Raw genomic sequence first — 14,162 nt, 5'->3', positions numbered from 1 at the left:
TCAAAGAACCTTCATTATATGAAACTCTGTTATAAGAGTGTGAATGTGCTAGGGTAAATAGTTCTCCTTGATACAAATTAAATGAAAAATTCTAATTTATAACGGAAACGACTAGAAAATTCATGCTGGAATGAATCTTGGTCTATTATATTTTTTTCTACTACAGAATTTAAACATGCGATACCTGCATGCAGTATCTATTCTCATTTTACAAAAATGAGAAGAATAACTAAATATTGTGTGTACCTGGATTTGAATAAGTTGAAATAGAACATAATGATATTAAGGAAAGGTGGGAAACTAAGTAGAAGCGAGAAGGGGTTTTATGAGAGAGAGAGAGAGATTAGAGATTTTGCAAAAATATAAATATAAAGGGTCACAAATAGTATCTAGGAATTGTGTTCACACTTCGTAATTAAAGTGGTAACTATAAATTTTGGGATTAATCATGACTCCATCAGGTCAGTTCATTTCTAAAGCTGAAATATCTTTCTCAACAAAATGGTCTATGTAAAATGCTTCAAGTGTTGCTCAGGTGAAGTGTTGTTCTTATATGTCACTAATAATAATATATACAGAACGATACATTAAAGATATTTATTTCCGATTTAAAGAAACACGGGAAACACACAGTGAGATTATTTTATTCCATAGAGTTATTTCAATAGTGGATTGAAATTGCTTTGATTCCCTTCTAACCTTATAAAACTAAATAGGAGTAAAATCTTATTGATGTTAATATGCCAAGTTTTTTTGAGCAGCCAATACCTCCATTCATTATCGAACTATTTGGTCTAAATAACAATTTAAGCTTGTTTTCAGAAATATAACTCATAAACTCATAAGCCATATTTTATACTGTATAATCATGAAATATTCGTATGGCTCTTATTGGAGCAGTCGACATTACCTATATCTATGAAGTTGGGTATATGTAGCCATAGTATTTTTGATTATTCATTTTATAATGGCTCAGCCATTGAACTGCAAGATTGTTGAATCAATCAATTCTATTCTACAGTATTGAACAACTATTTTCAAGTACTCCATGACATCGCGTATGTAAAAAAACAAATTGCAATCCAATTTTATATCTCAATCTAAAAGCTAGAAATCAATATTTTTTAAAAAAGAATACGAGATAGAATTGTCCGAGATTACTGAAATAAATTGGCATGAGTGGAAAGTAAAATTTTTAGAGATTATTTGGGCATGAATACTCGAAGATGAATTTTAACTTTCGAGTTTTCGAGACAAAAGCATAGCCTAATATCGATGCCAAACTACGTGATGATGACCGTTATAATTTCAAATGATACTACTGTTTATGCTACGTAAAATTGAAAACCACTATTTTAAATGAGGTATAATGCCATCCACAATGAGCATTTTCATTATTAAGGATAAAACTACAGTGATAGGAAAATTCTAGAGATTTAGTGAAAAGTGCGAGGCATGCTGCAATGGAAGAGAAAGTTCTGCTTTTGTCACTTTTGCATTTTCAAGATTTGGCAAACTTTCAAACTTAAGAATATTTTTCAAAACTTTTTAAACTTTAACCCTTTCAAACTGTTTGCATTGTTTTGACTTTAAATCTCATCAAACATAATTAATAGATGAATCTAATAATACAGTAGTTCATAAGATTTTCACAAAATATGATGAAATACTATTTGTTTGCATAAATAACAATCTTATTGCTACACACAAATTTGGTTCAACGGGATGGAGAATAAATCATTACATTATAATCCAGAAACAATATCTTTCAAACATTTTTCGTCATTGTGAAGGTTACAATATTGAAGAACATGAATAAATCATTATCCATCTGAGTTCCGTACAAATCATATACATCGATACATCTCAAAATATTATTGTCCCACAGTTTAATTCGAAATCCGGGTTCGCCGACAAAATTAATCACAGTATATGGATGACTTCTACAGCATAATAATTTCAGGCTCAAAATTTGTTTATCCAAGAAACATCATGTTCAAAATGAAGTTATCTAGATAGGCCTAGCATAGTACTCGTACAAGACTACTGCTACCAGGTGAGCTACGTTTTATCAAGAACGTTAGCACACCTCATGCAAGCAATGTATTCCTGCATCATGAGAAACTTCAATAAATCACTGTGATGAGAGCTGTTTTTATTAAGTTACCTTTGAACTTCCAAAACCATTGATGATTGCGTCTTATTGATAGCTTCCTGCATTCCTTGGCAGAATGAATGAATTGTCATTTTCTCAGTGTCGGTATTTCGACGCAGTTCTTCCAGAAGGCTTCGGTAAGACATCACTCCCTCTCTCACTGTGTTTTGAGCCTCTTGAACATTCTGAAAACAAAAATATGAGTTAAAATTGAATGAGACATGAGAATTTTTTAGATTTTAAACAAGGATTTTCTAAATAATTTAGAGATTTTACAGATCGGACATCTATTATCTATTCTGAGAGTAGGCTACATTTTTTCATGGTCGGACCTGGAATTCTATGTACTTGTAGCTACTAGTATACAACTTTACTTGTAGTATACTACACTCTGGTAGCTTTCAATACAAGTGTTTATCAAGGAACTGTATCGTATCAAATAACTGTATACACCATCGTGAACCGCATTTAATTTAAGGTTAAATAAAAACGATATTTTCATAAAAACGATAATTTTGTGTAAAATTATGTGGAACTGACAGTATAGTTTTTTTTTATTTCACCTTAATATCAAGAGATTCCACAATATATCTGTGCATAGTGTAAATCGTATTTAATTTAGTGGAATAGTAATCAACTGACCGAAATGGCGCGGTCCAACTTCTTGGTGCCCTGTGTGTAGGCGGTGTCGATGTCGACGCAGTGCGACCTCGCTTCGGTCGGCGTGTCCCGAAAGCAGTTCACACACAGCATGTTGCGTTGCGAATTCGAGAACATTATGTATTGTTCGCCATGTACAGGGCACTGCCAAAAACAATTACAATTTTTTTTTAAAATACAACTCAAAAATGTGCACATAATTACGAGAACATTATGTATTGTTCGCCATGTACAAGGCACTGCCAAAAACAATTACAATTTTTATTTAAAATACAACTCAAAAATGTGCACATAATTACAATTAATAAAATAATAATAATATTCGTATGACTTTTATTGGTGGGGAGTTCCTGACGGAAGTTCCACCTCGCCTGCATATATCATTTAAGCCATTAATGGGCCTGACGATTGTCATACTTTAGCCAGGATCGACAGTTTAACGTGCCCATCCGATAACACGGGGGTGACCTGTTCAAAATATTTTGGTGATGAGCGGGTTTGAACCCGGGATTTCTCTAGGCTGCTTCGCAAGCACTCTATCCGCTAGACCACGGATCACTCCCTATTAAGGATCACGGATTGCAATTACCTAAGAGTCGAGCTTTCAGCTTTATGAAATATTCATCATATTTAGTTCTATTTTCTTATCACAGATTGAATAAAGTAAAATCACAATTTGAGGATGGAGGAGAATCACTTAAGACTATTTTCCTTAATGTTTTTGTTTTTGTCCTCTAAAGCAAAACAAATAATGTTAAAATAAGTTGTTTTTCTAAGTGGATCTTCATTAATATTTTTTATTTTGTTTTTTTAGCTGGTACAATGTTTTGTAATAGGCTAATATTAAGTTGTGCAAAATAAATTAAATTTTGAATTTGAAAAAAAATCCTACTGATAACAGCAGAAAAAGAAACGGTGAACATGTTTCATTATAATTTATTGTACTAGCAAATGATCGCCATTATTCTAGTAAAGTTGATAATAATCATCACACTTTATGTACCATATAGGCCTACTCAAGTGATTAGTGCATCTGACTGCATACCGTATACAATAATACTGGAGTCAATGCATGAATTTTGAAAATTTATCATCCAGAAAAATGAAAAAGAACACAAATGCTTCCATAGATATACTACTTTAGCTATAAATGCTTTTATAAATGTACTATTTTAGTTATATAGAACATAAACAAAAGCTATACAAAGCAATTACTTATTGAAGGCTGTCCATACAATGGCATCTATAAATTTCAGTGAATTAAATCGGAAATGAAATAAAAACACACATATGTTGTCAAATTCTACACATTTTTATTTGGTACAGGACCATGGTTTCATGACCATACAGGTCACATTTTCAAGCTCGAACATTTCAGTCGTATTTCAGCTTCAAAATGTGACCTGTGTAGTCATGAAACCATGGTCCTGTACCAAATAAAACTGTGTAGAATTTGACAACATTTGTATGTATTTATTTCATTATGGAACGGTTCTGCTACATTGACAGTGACTCAGTCGAATTTTTAATTAAATCGGACCTTTTTCATTGAGTTGAGCACAAAGATCTCCAATTATATATTACACTCACCCTGCGATGGACATCCTTTGAGCATTTGGACATATGTACAATGTCATGGGTAGAGAACATTTTTGCACGATGTGTATTCTCCCTGCAATGTGTGCATAATGCTTGCCCTGAAAAGTTAATGATATTTGAATTTATGAATTTTAGTGTCAATATAAAAGGAAAATATTCAACTCTAGAAAGAAGATGAACCTGAATATTTAGTCATGTTTCACACATTTGTAGTGGATGAAAAAGTGATAAAAATTCATGAATGTTGTGAATCGATTTTTCACTGGTATTTATTCAATTCAATCACTTGAATCAGATAATTTTTTAATTCAATATAAACACACAATATAAGTCAAAATACAAGAGAAATACAAAAAAAAATACAAAAAATAGGCTTCATTGAGGGATGGGGTGTATAGAATGAAAGGAGGAAAAAATACCTAGCCAACTATGGTTTCCCATGTAATAGGCTGGTAGTAATAGGTATATACACACACATTAGAACAATACAATAGGCTGGGTATGAAAATAAGGAATGGAGTGTGAAGAGGAGTGAAAAGGGAAAAAAGGAGTAAGGAAGATTGGAAAAAGAGAGAAAAAACACGCAATTTGTAAGCAAGCCCACTTCTAACAAATATAGCTAAAGAAATATGATTGCTTTTAATAGTTTGAGCGGATATCTTGAGCCTCATACGTCGATATGGAGAAAATAGGTCCAGTTTATTGTATCTAGTTTATTTTTTCTACTTATCTTCGAGTCTGTACTCTATAAGGAATTGGTCCGGAATAAGTAATAACTATATAGTAATTATATAATATACTAATTAGCATTAAAAGATAATGATATCATATTTAAACTAATGTTTGAATAAAAATTGATAAATCTTTATTGACAGTGAGCTTTAATCGGAGATGATTCTAAAAACAAATACACTGAATAAATGTTTGAAAGAAACAAATAATGTCAATACGGTTCAATATAACTAATTTCCTTATCAGCAAACACTAGCTGCATGGTAGAAATTAACCAGCATATTCACATAAATAAATTCAACATTAAAATGCAGATTTGCAGAGTCCTGAATACTTAATTCTGATTTACATTAGTAAAATTCAACAATGAATTGAATTTCTACCAACAGAAAAGATAACTGAAAAGAGTGATAGTATAGGCATAGGAAGGTTGGAGAATAATTGATGGGGTTTAGTAGAAACATGACAGAATTGTATCGATTTGTAGTAGAATTGAAAGTTGCAAGTAGTGTTACTCGAATATTAGTAGATTGAAATAAATTTGTAACCAGAGTGTAAAAAATCAAATTAAGTCGCTTAAAATGAGGATAAATCAATCTATAAGACAATATTTTGCAAATAATAATTAAATTGATTTAAAAAAATTATAATATTTTACCAAAATAAAATCATTATCATGCGATATTTGTAGATATCCATCAGGTACCATTCATCATCATCAAGATCATGCTTTCGAGAACTAGAACAGAAAATAGAAAATAATCATTATAACCAAATTAAAATACAAGAGAGATAATATCCTCTTTAAAAAAAATTAAAAAGCATTACTAAAAAAGAAAAAAGTAATTGTTAAATCATATAAATCAGAGATTGAAAAAAGCTAAAATCATGAGTTGTATCATAGTATATGAGATTGTAGAGTACAATATCCATAGAACTGAAGCAATAAATTATTATTGTTATAAAATATGCAACAAAAACTCATTGACCATATTGATTTATTTTCTATAATTTACTAATTTTATTTTCAAGTCAATATAATCTTTTACCAACCAAACATCCATCATGAGTTGATTTTTCATCAAATTTTCTAGTAGGAAATTATTGTAAATGAAATATATATATATATTATATATATATATATAAATATGTAAACATTGAAAATTAAATTGTCATTTTCAATTTCTTACGTGCAAGTTTTTTATCATTAAATGGATGAAATAAGAAAATTTCAAATATTAGATCGTGAAAGAACAAAACGAAAGAACTAATTTTTAACAATTTCCAGGCAGTTTTGATTTGAAATTTATAACCGAGCTATTTCGATCCGTCAATGACCCCATTCCTCCTGAATAATAAGAATAAGCAAGAGTCTGATAAGTGAATGAGAATAGAATAGCCTTCAATTTAATACAAGGATTTCCTCAACAAGAATACACACGATGATCAATGAAAGAAATATAAATAATGATGAGAACTTAAGGCACCTGGGATCATTTTTTCATCATTTCCTTCAATTATGAGAGGAAAAAATTGAGACTGCAATAGAATTTTGCAAACAATAAATTGAGCCGATTATATTTCATCAACAGATATTGTGTTTACGGTATTGTGAACTGTTATCAAGTCTCAACTCCTTTCTTTTGAATTTCCAGTAATATTGACTCTATATTTTAGTTCTTTGGATGAATACCAATATGACAAAATATAGTTTTGTTACCTATATTATCAATATCTCCATTCTCACAGAATAGAAGTAGCATAAACTTTTGTTGCTCGATTATTTACTTCATATTTCGTTTTTTTTATTATGAAATGAAAAAGAGCAAGTATGCATTGATAAATGAAAAATATACAAGAAATAAATAAATTAACTCAATTATGAAATAGTATAGATGGGAGTACAAATATGGAATGAAATATTGTGAACTGTCTTAATTCATTGTTATTCCTGGGGCCTGTTTCGCAAAGGTACAAGTAGGTTACAAGTCTTGTTGCCAACCATGGTTTTGGAGAACAGCTGATTACAAGCGTTTCACAAAAGCAGAATTGTAAACTTGTAGTTACAATGAATTTCTACAAGTTTACAAGTGATTTGCTTGTTACAAACAAGTGTTTCACAAAGATTTTCATTGTAGCCAACAATTTTTGTCGAAATTACTTGTTCGTAACTATGAAATTTCTACCGAAGTGGAAAGCTATGTAAAGGATTTACAAGTGATCATTAAAATGATTTTAAATATTCAATAAATATTTCTAATAATCAAAAATGCCCTATATTCCTCTATAATTCATTATTTTGGAAATATATGCATCAGGAATTGAATTTAATAAATTTCCAAAATAGTTATTAATGTGTTACCTCATAGGTTATATATTCTATAGTATATATACACAGTATATATAGTACATATACTATAGATATACAGAGTACATATATTGTGTAGGTATACTAAAGTAGGTATGTTACAAATTTAGCAATAAAATTGAAAAGTACAAGTAACCTTCATAAAGGATGAAAAAAGGAAATTATCATGAAAACAGGTTATGTTTACTATTGAAGTACTTGTAGACTTGTAAAATTGTAAACTTGTAGATCATAAATTTTTGTGAAACGTGAGTACTTTCTTGTAAACTTGTAACTAAAAGTACTTGTTCGTAATCATGGTTGGTAACAATACTTTTACCTTTGTGAAATAGGCTCCTGGTTTTCATACATCAAATCTATCACAATTAAGCAAAAATCTATCGGAACCATTTAATAGTCTGTTAGGAGTTTATCCAGTACCAAGAAACAAAAGCCTGGGTAAATAAGCTTACATAAAGCGGCCTCAATCGCAGTGAATCAACTTGTTATTAATTTATAAAATCATTGATAATTGATTAATTGAGTGATATAATTCTTCACATATATATAGGCTACGTAGAAAGTAAAGTATGTTCAAACCTTAAACTGCAGTAATGCGATTACGAAGTACACTGGTGCCAAATTTCACAGAAGCCAGACAGCCTGTGAGCTAATTTTGATAGAATATACAGAAATACGGCAACAGTGCGCTTTGTAAGAAATAGTTGTAGGTCTAGTACCTCGAGATGCAAATACTCAATTGACATTTTAATTTATTCTGTAATATTATTTTCCCATGTAGATAAATTTGTATTGCTTTTTTATGTATTTCTAAGTTATTGTAATTTTTTTATTTTTGCCAATAAAACATTTGTAAAATTTGTACTTGTGGACATGCCTATGTAGTATGACCACGCCATTAAAACTTAACATTAATGGATCAATTTATTTTTTATTTTCATTATTGATAATATGTCATAAAGCCCCATGCTCCAAACTAAGGTTTGCATGGACTATAGTTCACATCTATATAAATAAAAATCGAGCTCAAATTTTGACATTAAATAAAATGTTTATGTGTACACCGAATTTGATGATTTTTAGTTGTGTTCGTTATGTTCAGGCCCAGGTTTATGGCCTATCAAATTTATAATCCAACTTTAGGACTCTTTCCTACGGTCCTTCAAAGTTTACATGTATGTGTTTTTATGAGAGAAGATTTGTGAGATGGCCACACACAGAAATAAAAATCAGGTGTTATAATCATTGCGTCATCCAACAGCCGTCGGTAGATAGTAGAATGCATAGTAGAAATAGTAGAAGACCAGAGTTTGTGCTGCCCCATAACTGCCAATGTATTTCATTCTAAACGCCCCGACTAAAAACAAAATGACTGTTCTGTGTGTAACCATCCAGCAGTGCGGCCTCAGGTTAAAGACTTACATACTCTAAAGACATTGCTTTGTTTCGAATAATTGTGCTGTCTTCGGTGTTCAGAATTAATTGATTTTTAGTAAATTATTTATTTTGCAGTTGGAAAATTATCTATATAAATAAAATGCCGCATCGCGACTCCTCAGGTGTGCATCCAGCTAAAGTTTGTCATGAGATGCATTAAACTATTTGGCAGTACGAAGTTCGCCGGGCCAGCTAGTTTAAAATAAAACTGCTAAATTGATACAACACTTCAGATCATGATAGCTTGATAATAGTAGTAATGATCATTAAAAGTAGTTATTAGTGGTAGTGGTAGTAGTTATTAGTTATTAGTTAGTAGTTATTAATTGATTTTTAGTAATTTTTTTATTTTGCAGTTGGAAAATTATCTATATAAATGAAATGCCGCATCGCGACTCCTCATGTGTGCATCCAGCTTAAGTTTGTCATGAGATGCATTATACTATTTGGCAGTACGAAGTTCGCCGGGCCAGCTAGTTTGAAATAAAACTGCTAAATTGATACAACACTTCAGATCATGATAGCTTGATAATAGTAGTAACGATCATTAAAAGTAGTTATTAGTGGTTATGTGAAAGCAAGAATATAGTGATCGTACCACAAGTGCTGCAGAAATACATGGAAGCGCGGTCTCGCTTATCACAGTTGGCACAGGGCGGATTCTCAGCGTTGGCGATCTCGATCAGCTGCCGCATCAGCAGATCCGAGGGAGGCACCGCCGATCCATCCTTCAGGATGGTGTGATGCCTGGCAAAAACACAACACGGCTTCAAACAACTTGGTTTATTCCTTGTACCGTAATCTAGTCCTAGAGTTAGTTAGTCCTTGTACCGTGGTCTTGGATGATACATCTTTTCAATCCCGAAATGTTGATCTAAGAGTTACCCAAGTCCGGATTCACTATTCCAAGAAACATGGTTATTCATTGTACCGTGGACTTGGATGATAGACCTTTTCACTCCCGAAATGTTGATCTGAGAGTTACCCAAGTCCGGATTCACTATTCCAAGAAACATGGTTATTCATTGTACCGTGGACTTGGATGATAGACCTTTTCACTCCCGAAATGTTAATCTGAGAGTTACCCAAGTCCGGATTCACTATTCCAAGAAACATGGTTATTCATTGTAACGCGATTTTGGATGATACACCTTTTCACTCCCATAATGTTGATATAAGAGTTAACTAAGGTAAATAGATAGATAGATAGATAAATGACTTTTATTTACACTTTACAATAAAAGTGATGTGGGCGAAATTTGAGGCAATAGAAGCCCCCTCTTCCATTTAACCCACAAGGTACATAGATTCTTGGGAAATAGTTCACACGCCTGGCTCCTTGAACGCTGAAAGAGAGCAGTTAGAAGAGAGAGCAACTTTCCAACTCACACATATCATTCATGCCTTCTGTCTAAGCATACACACTGTCTGTAAATATGATACAACTTATCTAGATTATAATACAACTTGAGAATTTGACGTTGTCCATAACATGTATGTTCTTGGCATTTAAATTATATTAAATTATTTGTTATTTAATTTATGCAAAAAACAATCATGTAGGGGAAGGCTAGAGTCCAGAACAAAACCCGAAGCCTCTACCAATAAGCATTAATGAGAAGGGGTTATTGGAATATTTTACATTTATAAAGAAACTATTTAAAGAGTAATTTTCTAAACATAAAGATTGATTTAATAACTTGGATTTTATTTGAAGCAGGCAGAATACAGTTTACAATGTGTGTATCGTTGAATATATGTTACTTCTAAATAAGAGGGATATGAGGAGAAGCAAGAAGTAGTTAGGTAATTGCCAACCGCGGTGTTGCCATTACATAGGTAGTTAAATAATATTTTCCTGGCAATAGACGTCACAATAACTTGCAGTGAACAATAAATAGGTATAGAAAATTCCGCATCAAAACTACACATGGTTCACTTTTTTTCGAAGATCGTTTAAAATTAACTCGATTAACTTTAAACCAAGCGCTTCTGATATCTAGGGGGATCCACAAAATACCTAGGAATCACAATAAGTAGCAACCTTCGATGGCATCAGTATATTGAAAATGTATCAGTAAAATTGACTTCAATTTGCTATATGTTTCGTAGACTTTTGCCTATTGTGGACAATGACATCTTGATGAAGGTTTACTACGGATGATTCAGCAGTATTTTGAGCTATTGCATAACAGTGTGGGGTGGAAGCACACTGACCAAAAGAATTTTTCGCCACACTGCACAGAAAGCAGCTGTTTCTACATAGATCTGAAAGACCTTGTTTGCAGACGACTATTGTCTGACGTCAGAAAAGGGTTTCTTTCCGGCCTAGGCCGGAAAACGTACTCCTTCTAGCCGCTAACATGGAAGTCCGTAGTTAATAAGCCATCCGCTAGTGTCAACTTTCTTCATCTGAAGTTGCAATTATTTCAGTTCGAATTTCCAATCAAACTAATTCAGCATTCGCTTCGCAACCATTTTTATTGTTGATTAGCGCATTCCGAATTTTCAAAAATGCTTGAAGATGACGACGCTCGTGATATTCCAAGTGAAATTTTAAAAGAATCTGAAATCCTGGCTGCAAATCTTCTACCACTAAAATCAAGAGATAGGTACGATAACTTAACGAGTATTCTTTATTTATTTTGTCAGCAATAACTGTAGTGTGGCGGAAAATATCGTTCGCACCACGGGCAAAAATGTTTTTCCGAAAACATTTCGTTTTTCTGAAAAATCTCATTTTCTGCTCTAGGTGCGAAATATACTATTTCTATTACAAAACCGTATTGTACGAACAATTCGTAGAGCACCATACCTAGCACATTGTAAACCACTGTTCCAACAATTAAATATGTTGACTTTGCCAGCAACGTTCATTCTGGAATCGGCCATGAGGGTGAAGAGGAAGCCTGAATTGTTTGTGAGGAATGAGGAAATCCATCAGCATAACACTCGCCAAACACGGATGATCCACGTGGAGCAGGTGACATCAACCCTAGCCAGGAATGGGCCTAAATTCCTCAGCTCAAAAATATACTAAAAGGTTCCGGCTAGCATTAGAAGCATAGAGAGAGAGAGAGAGAGAGAGGACAGATTCAAGAGCTATCTGTTAGCCAATCCATACTACTCGGTAGAAGAGTATATACAGAGTGACGACCACGACGCAGCAGCGTTTCCAGTGTGATAACTACAAGTATCAAGTAAGTATCTCGACGTTCCCTACGATTTTTATGAGGTCAAGTTCAACATTTAGTTATGATGAAGCCATAGAAAGAATGCCACTACAAGTTACACCTGAGAATTATTGTGGAGCAATCCTTCATATATCTCGGCAAGTTGTTATAACATTTGATTCCAAAAACTAGTGAACTTCAAACCTTGGTTGATTTTTTCAGTCTGCTAGAAGGCAAAGGCCAGTTTCTATTGTGCCACTCGTCAGTATAATTATAGAGACTGCGATGTTGAGGCAAATGAGCGAGAATTTGGAAAGTAATAACCTCCTTGGTGACATGGTTTTAGAGGGGGCAGGTCCACTATATCAGCAGTGCTCTTAGGGCACGCCCAGTCAATTTGTTCAACAACTCATTGTCAAGGTGGCTCATTAGAAGGGGATTACTTATTTGTTACTTGTCTTGTCTTCTCCGCAGTCTGGTGACAGTGAAATCGTCAGATATCTTCCCTTCGATGAGGTTCGCGTCAGTCTTGGTCCCCAGTTTGTCCCGTGAGCTTCTATCAGTTGGATGCTTTTTTGATAAAAGCTTTGCTGGACTGTGACACTGCATACAGTTTATGTATTATGTTCTTAATTACTTGACAAGATCTATCTAGGGAGACCTGGCCTTTATCACGACATTGGATATTTTTACATTGATCAAAGGCTACCACAAATCACGCCCATTATTATAACGTTATATGTCATGCCTACGTTCAAGGTGAGATAAATTGTATAAAGAATGCGTTCTATAATGATGAAGAATACAAACATCTCTGACCGTCGACATGATTAGTTTCCTCTCTGATGACAATGAAAGATATACGTGTAGGCGCATTACCTGGTGCATGCGTCTGTTACTGTTATTCTGGCTACGGCGTCATCTCAACTGGTTGAGCATATCACTCCAACGATAGTAGGCCTAAGCCCATTCAGTCAAATTCAAAAGTGATGACAACTTAACTATTTTTGAGGATGATTAGTATTCTTCTGATAGCCTTTACATTTAATGGGAAGGTTTCTGAATGTAACTCATAGTAGCCTATAAGTTTGATGTTTAAGAAAGTGAACGCATTATTATTTTTGCGTTGTGAAACCATGGTTAGTCAACAGATGTTATAGTAAATTTGTAACATAGACAATTGTTTTGGGAGCTATATTAACAGCAAAATAGGTATATTTTACGTTATACAAAAAATTAATAATAAACATAAATTAATTAACTATAAATTCAACTTACCCGCAAAATGGGCAGCTAATCTTGTTGTCAACAGACCTTCCTCTTAGGCATCGGGCACAAAACGTGTGATAGCAAGACAACAAACAAGGCTCTGAATAATAATCATCGCAAACAAAACAAATTAAAGGATTCCTAGACTGTGGGTTTCCTTCAGAAGTGCCCTCAGAAGGAGGTCCATCTGAACATTGGAATACTCCTCCTTGCATATTCATTCTATTTCTTTTTTAAGAAGACAGTTGTGTTTATCACATAAATAATAATTATCAAAACAAACTATAATAGAAGATTACTTGAAAGTTGATCACAATAACTACAACATACTTTCATTACAATATTATGGCAGACCATTATTAGGAAATGAATGAATGGTTGATATCAATGTAACACAATATAAAAAATATAGGAAATGATCAAAATATTTTAGGTAGAGCTATTCACTAAATAAACTTTACACTTGAAACACTTTTTGAAAAGCAAAATTTGTTCATTGACCTAAATACAATGTTAACATTTTATTGACTAATATCAGCTGATTTCTGCCGTCTGCTAAATAGAAACAAATCTATACTCTGGAAGTGTTTACTATTCTATCAATGTTTTTATTATTAAAATATATTTTTCAATTCTAATAATGAAATTTTCGTTTTTAGATGGATTGTTAATTTTGTTTTTACTTCACACCAATAGTTGAACTACACATAATCTCATATAACTTGTGACTAGTCCTTTAAAATTCAATCCAGAATAAATGTATAGATCT

At 32.8% G+C, this 14,162-nt stretch overlaps 1 protein-coding gene across 4 annotated transcripts in view; it reads right to left on the bottom strand.

Annotated features, from left to right (window-relative positions):
• The window catches only part of LOC111046164, a 35,548-nt gene extending 21,635 nt beyond the window's left edge, over window positions 1–13,913 (bottom strand). For 3 of the 4 annotated variants that reach the window (XM_039431434.1, XM_039431439.1, XM_039431443.1), the window contains exons 1-5: window positions 13,403–13,913; window positions 9,550–9,698; window positions 4,406–4,512; window positions 2,798–2,959; window positions 2,168–2,340 (exon numbers count right to left, since the gene is read on the bottom strand). In XM_039431434.1, coding sequence (XP_039287368.1) covers window positions 2,168–2,340; window positions 2,798–2,959; window positions 4,406–4,512; window positions 9,550–9,698; window positions 13,403–13,614 — 803 coding nt within the window. In that variant the 5' untranslated portion in view covers window positions 13,615–13,913. Of the gene's footprint in view, window positions 1–2,167; window positions 2,341–2,797; window positions 2,960–4,405; window positions 4,513–5,804; window positions 5,886–9,549; window positions 9,699–13,402 lie in introns of all 4 variants that reach the window. The other variant, XM_039431445.1, reaches the window with a different exon arrangement.
• Between the last annotated feature and the right edge of the window lie 249 nt (window positions 13,914–14,162).

This window comes from Nilaparvata lugens, chromosome 1 (genome assembly GCF_014356525.2).
Source record: "Nilaparvata lugens isolate BPH chromosome 1, ASM1435652v1, whole genome shotgun sequence".
NCBI classification, from domain to species: Eukaryota; Metazoa; Arthropoda; class Insecta; order Hemiptera; family Delphacidae; genus Nilaparvata; species Nilaparvata lugens.
Note: the sequence above shows the minus strand (reverse complement) of the source record. Positions and strands in the feature narration are given on the sequence as shown.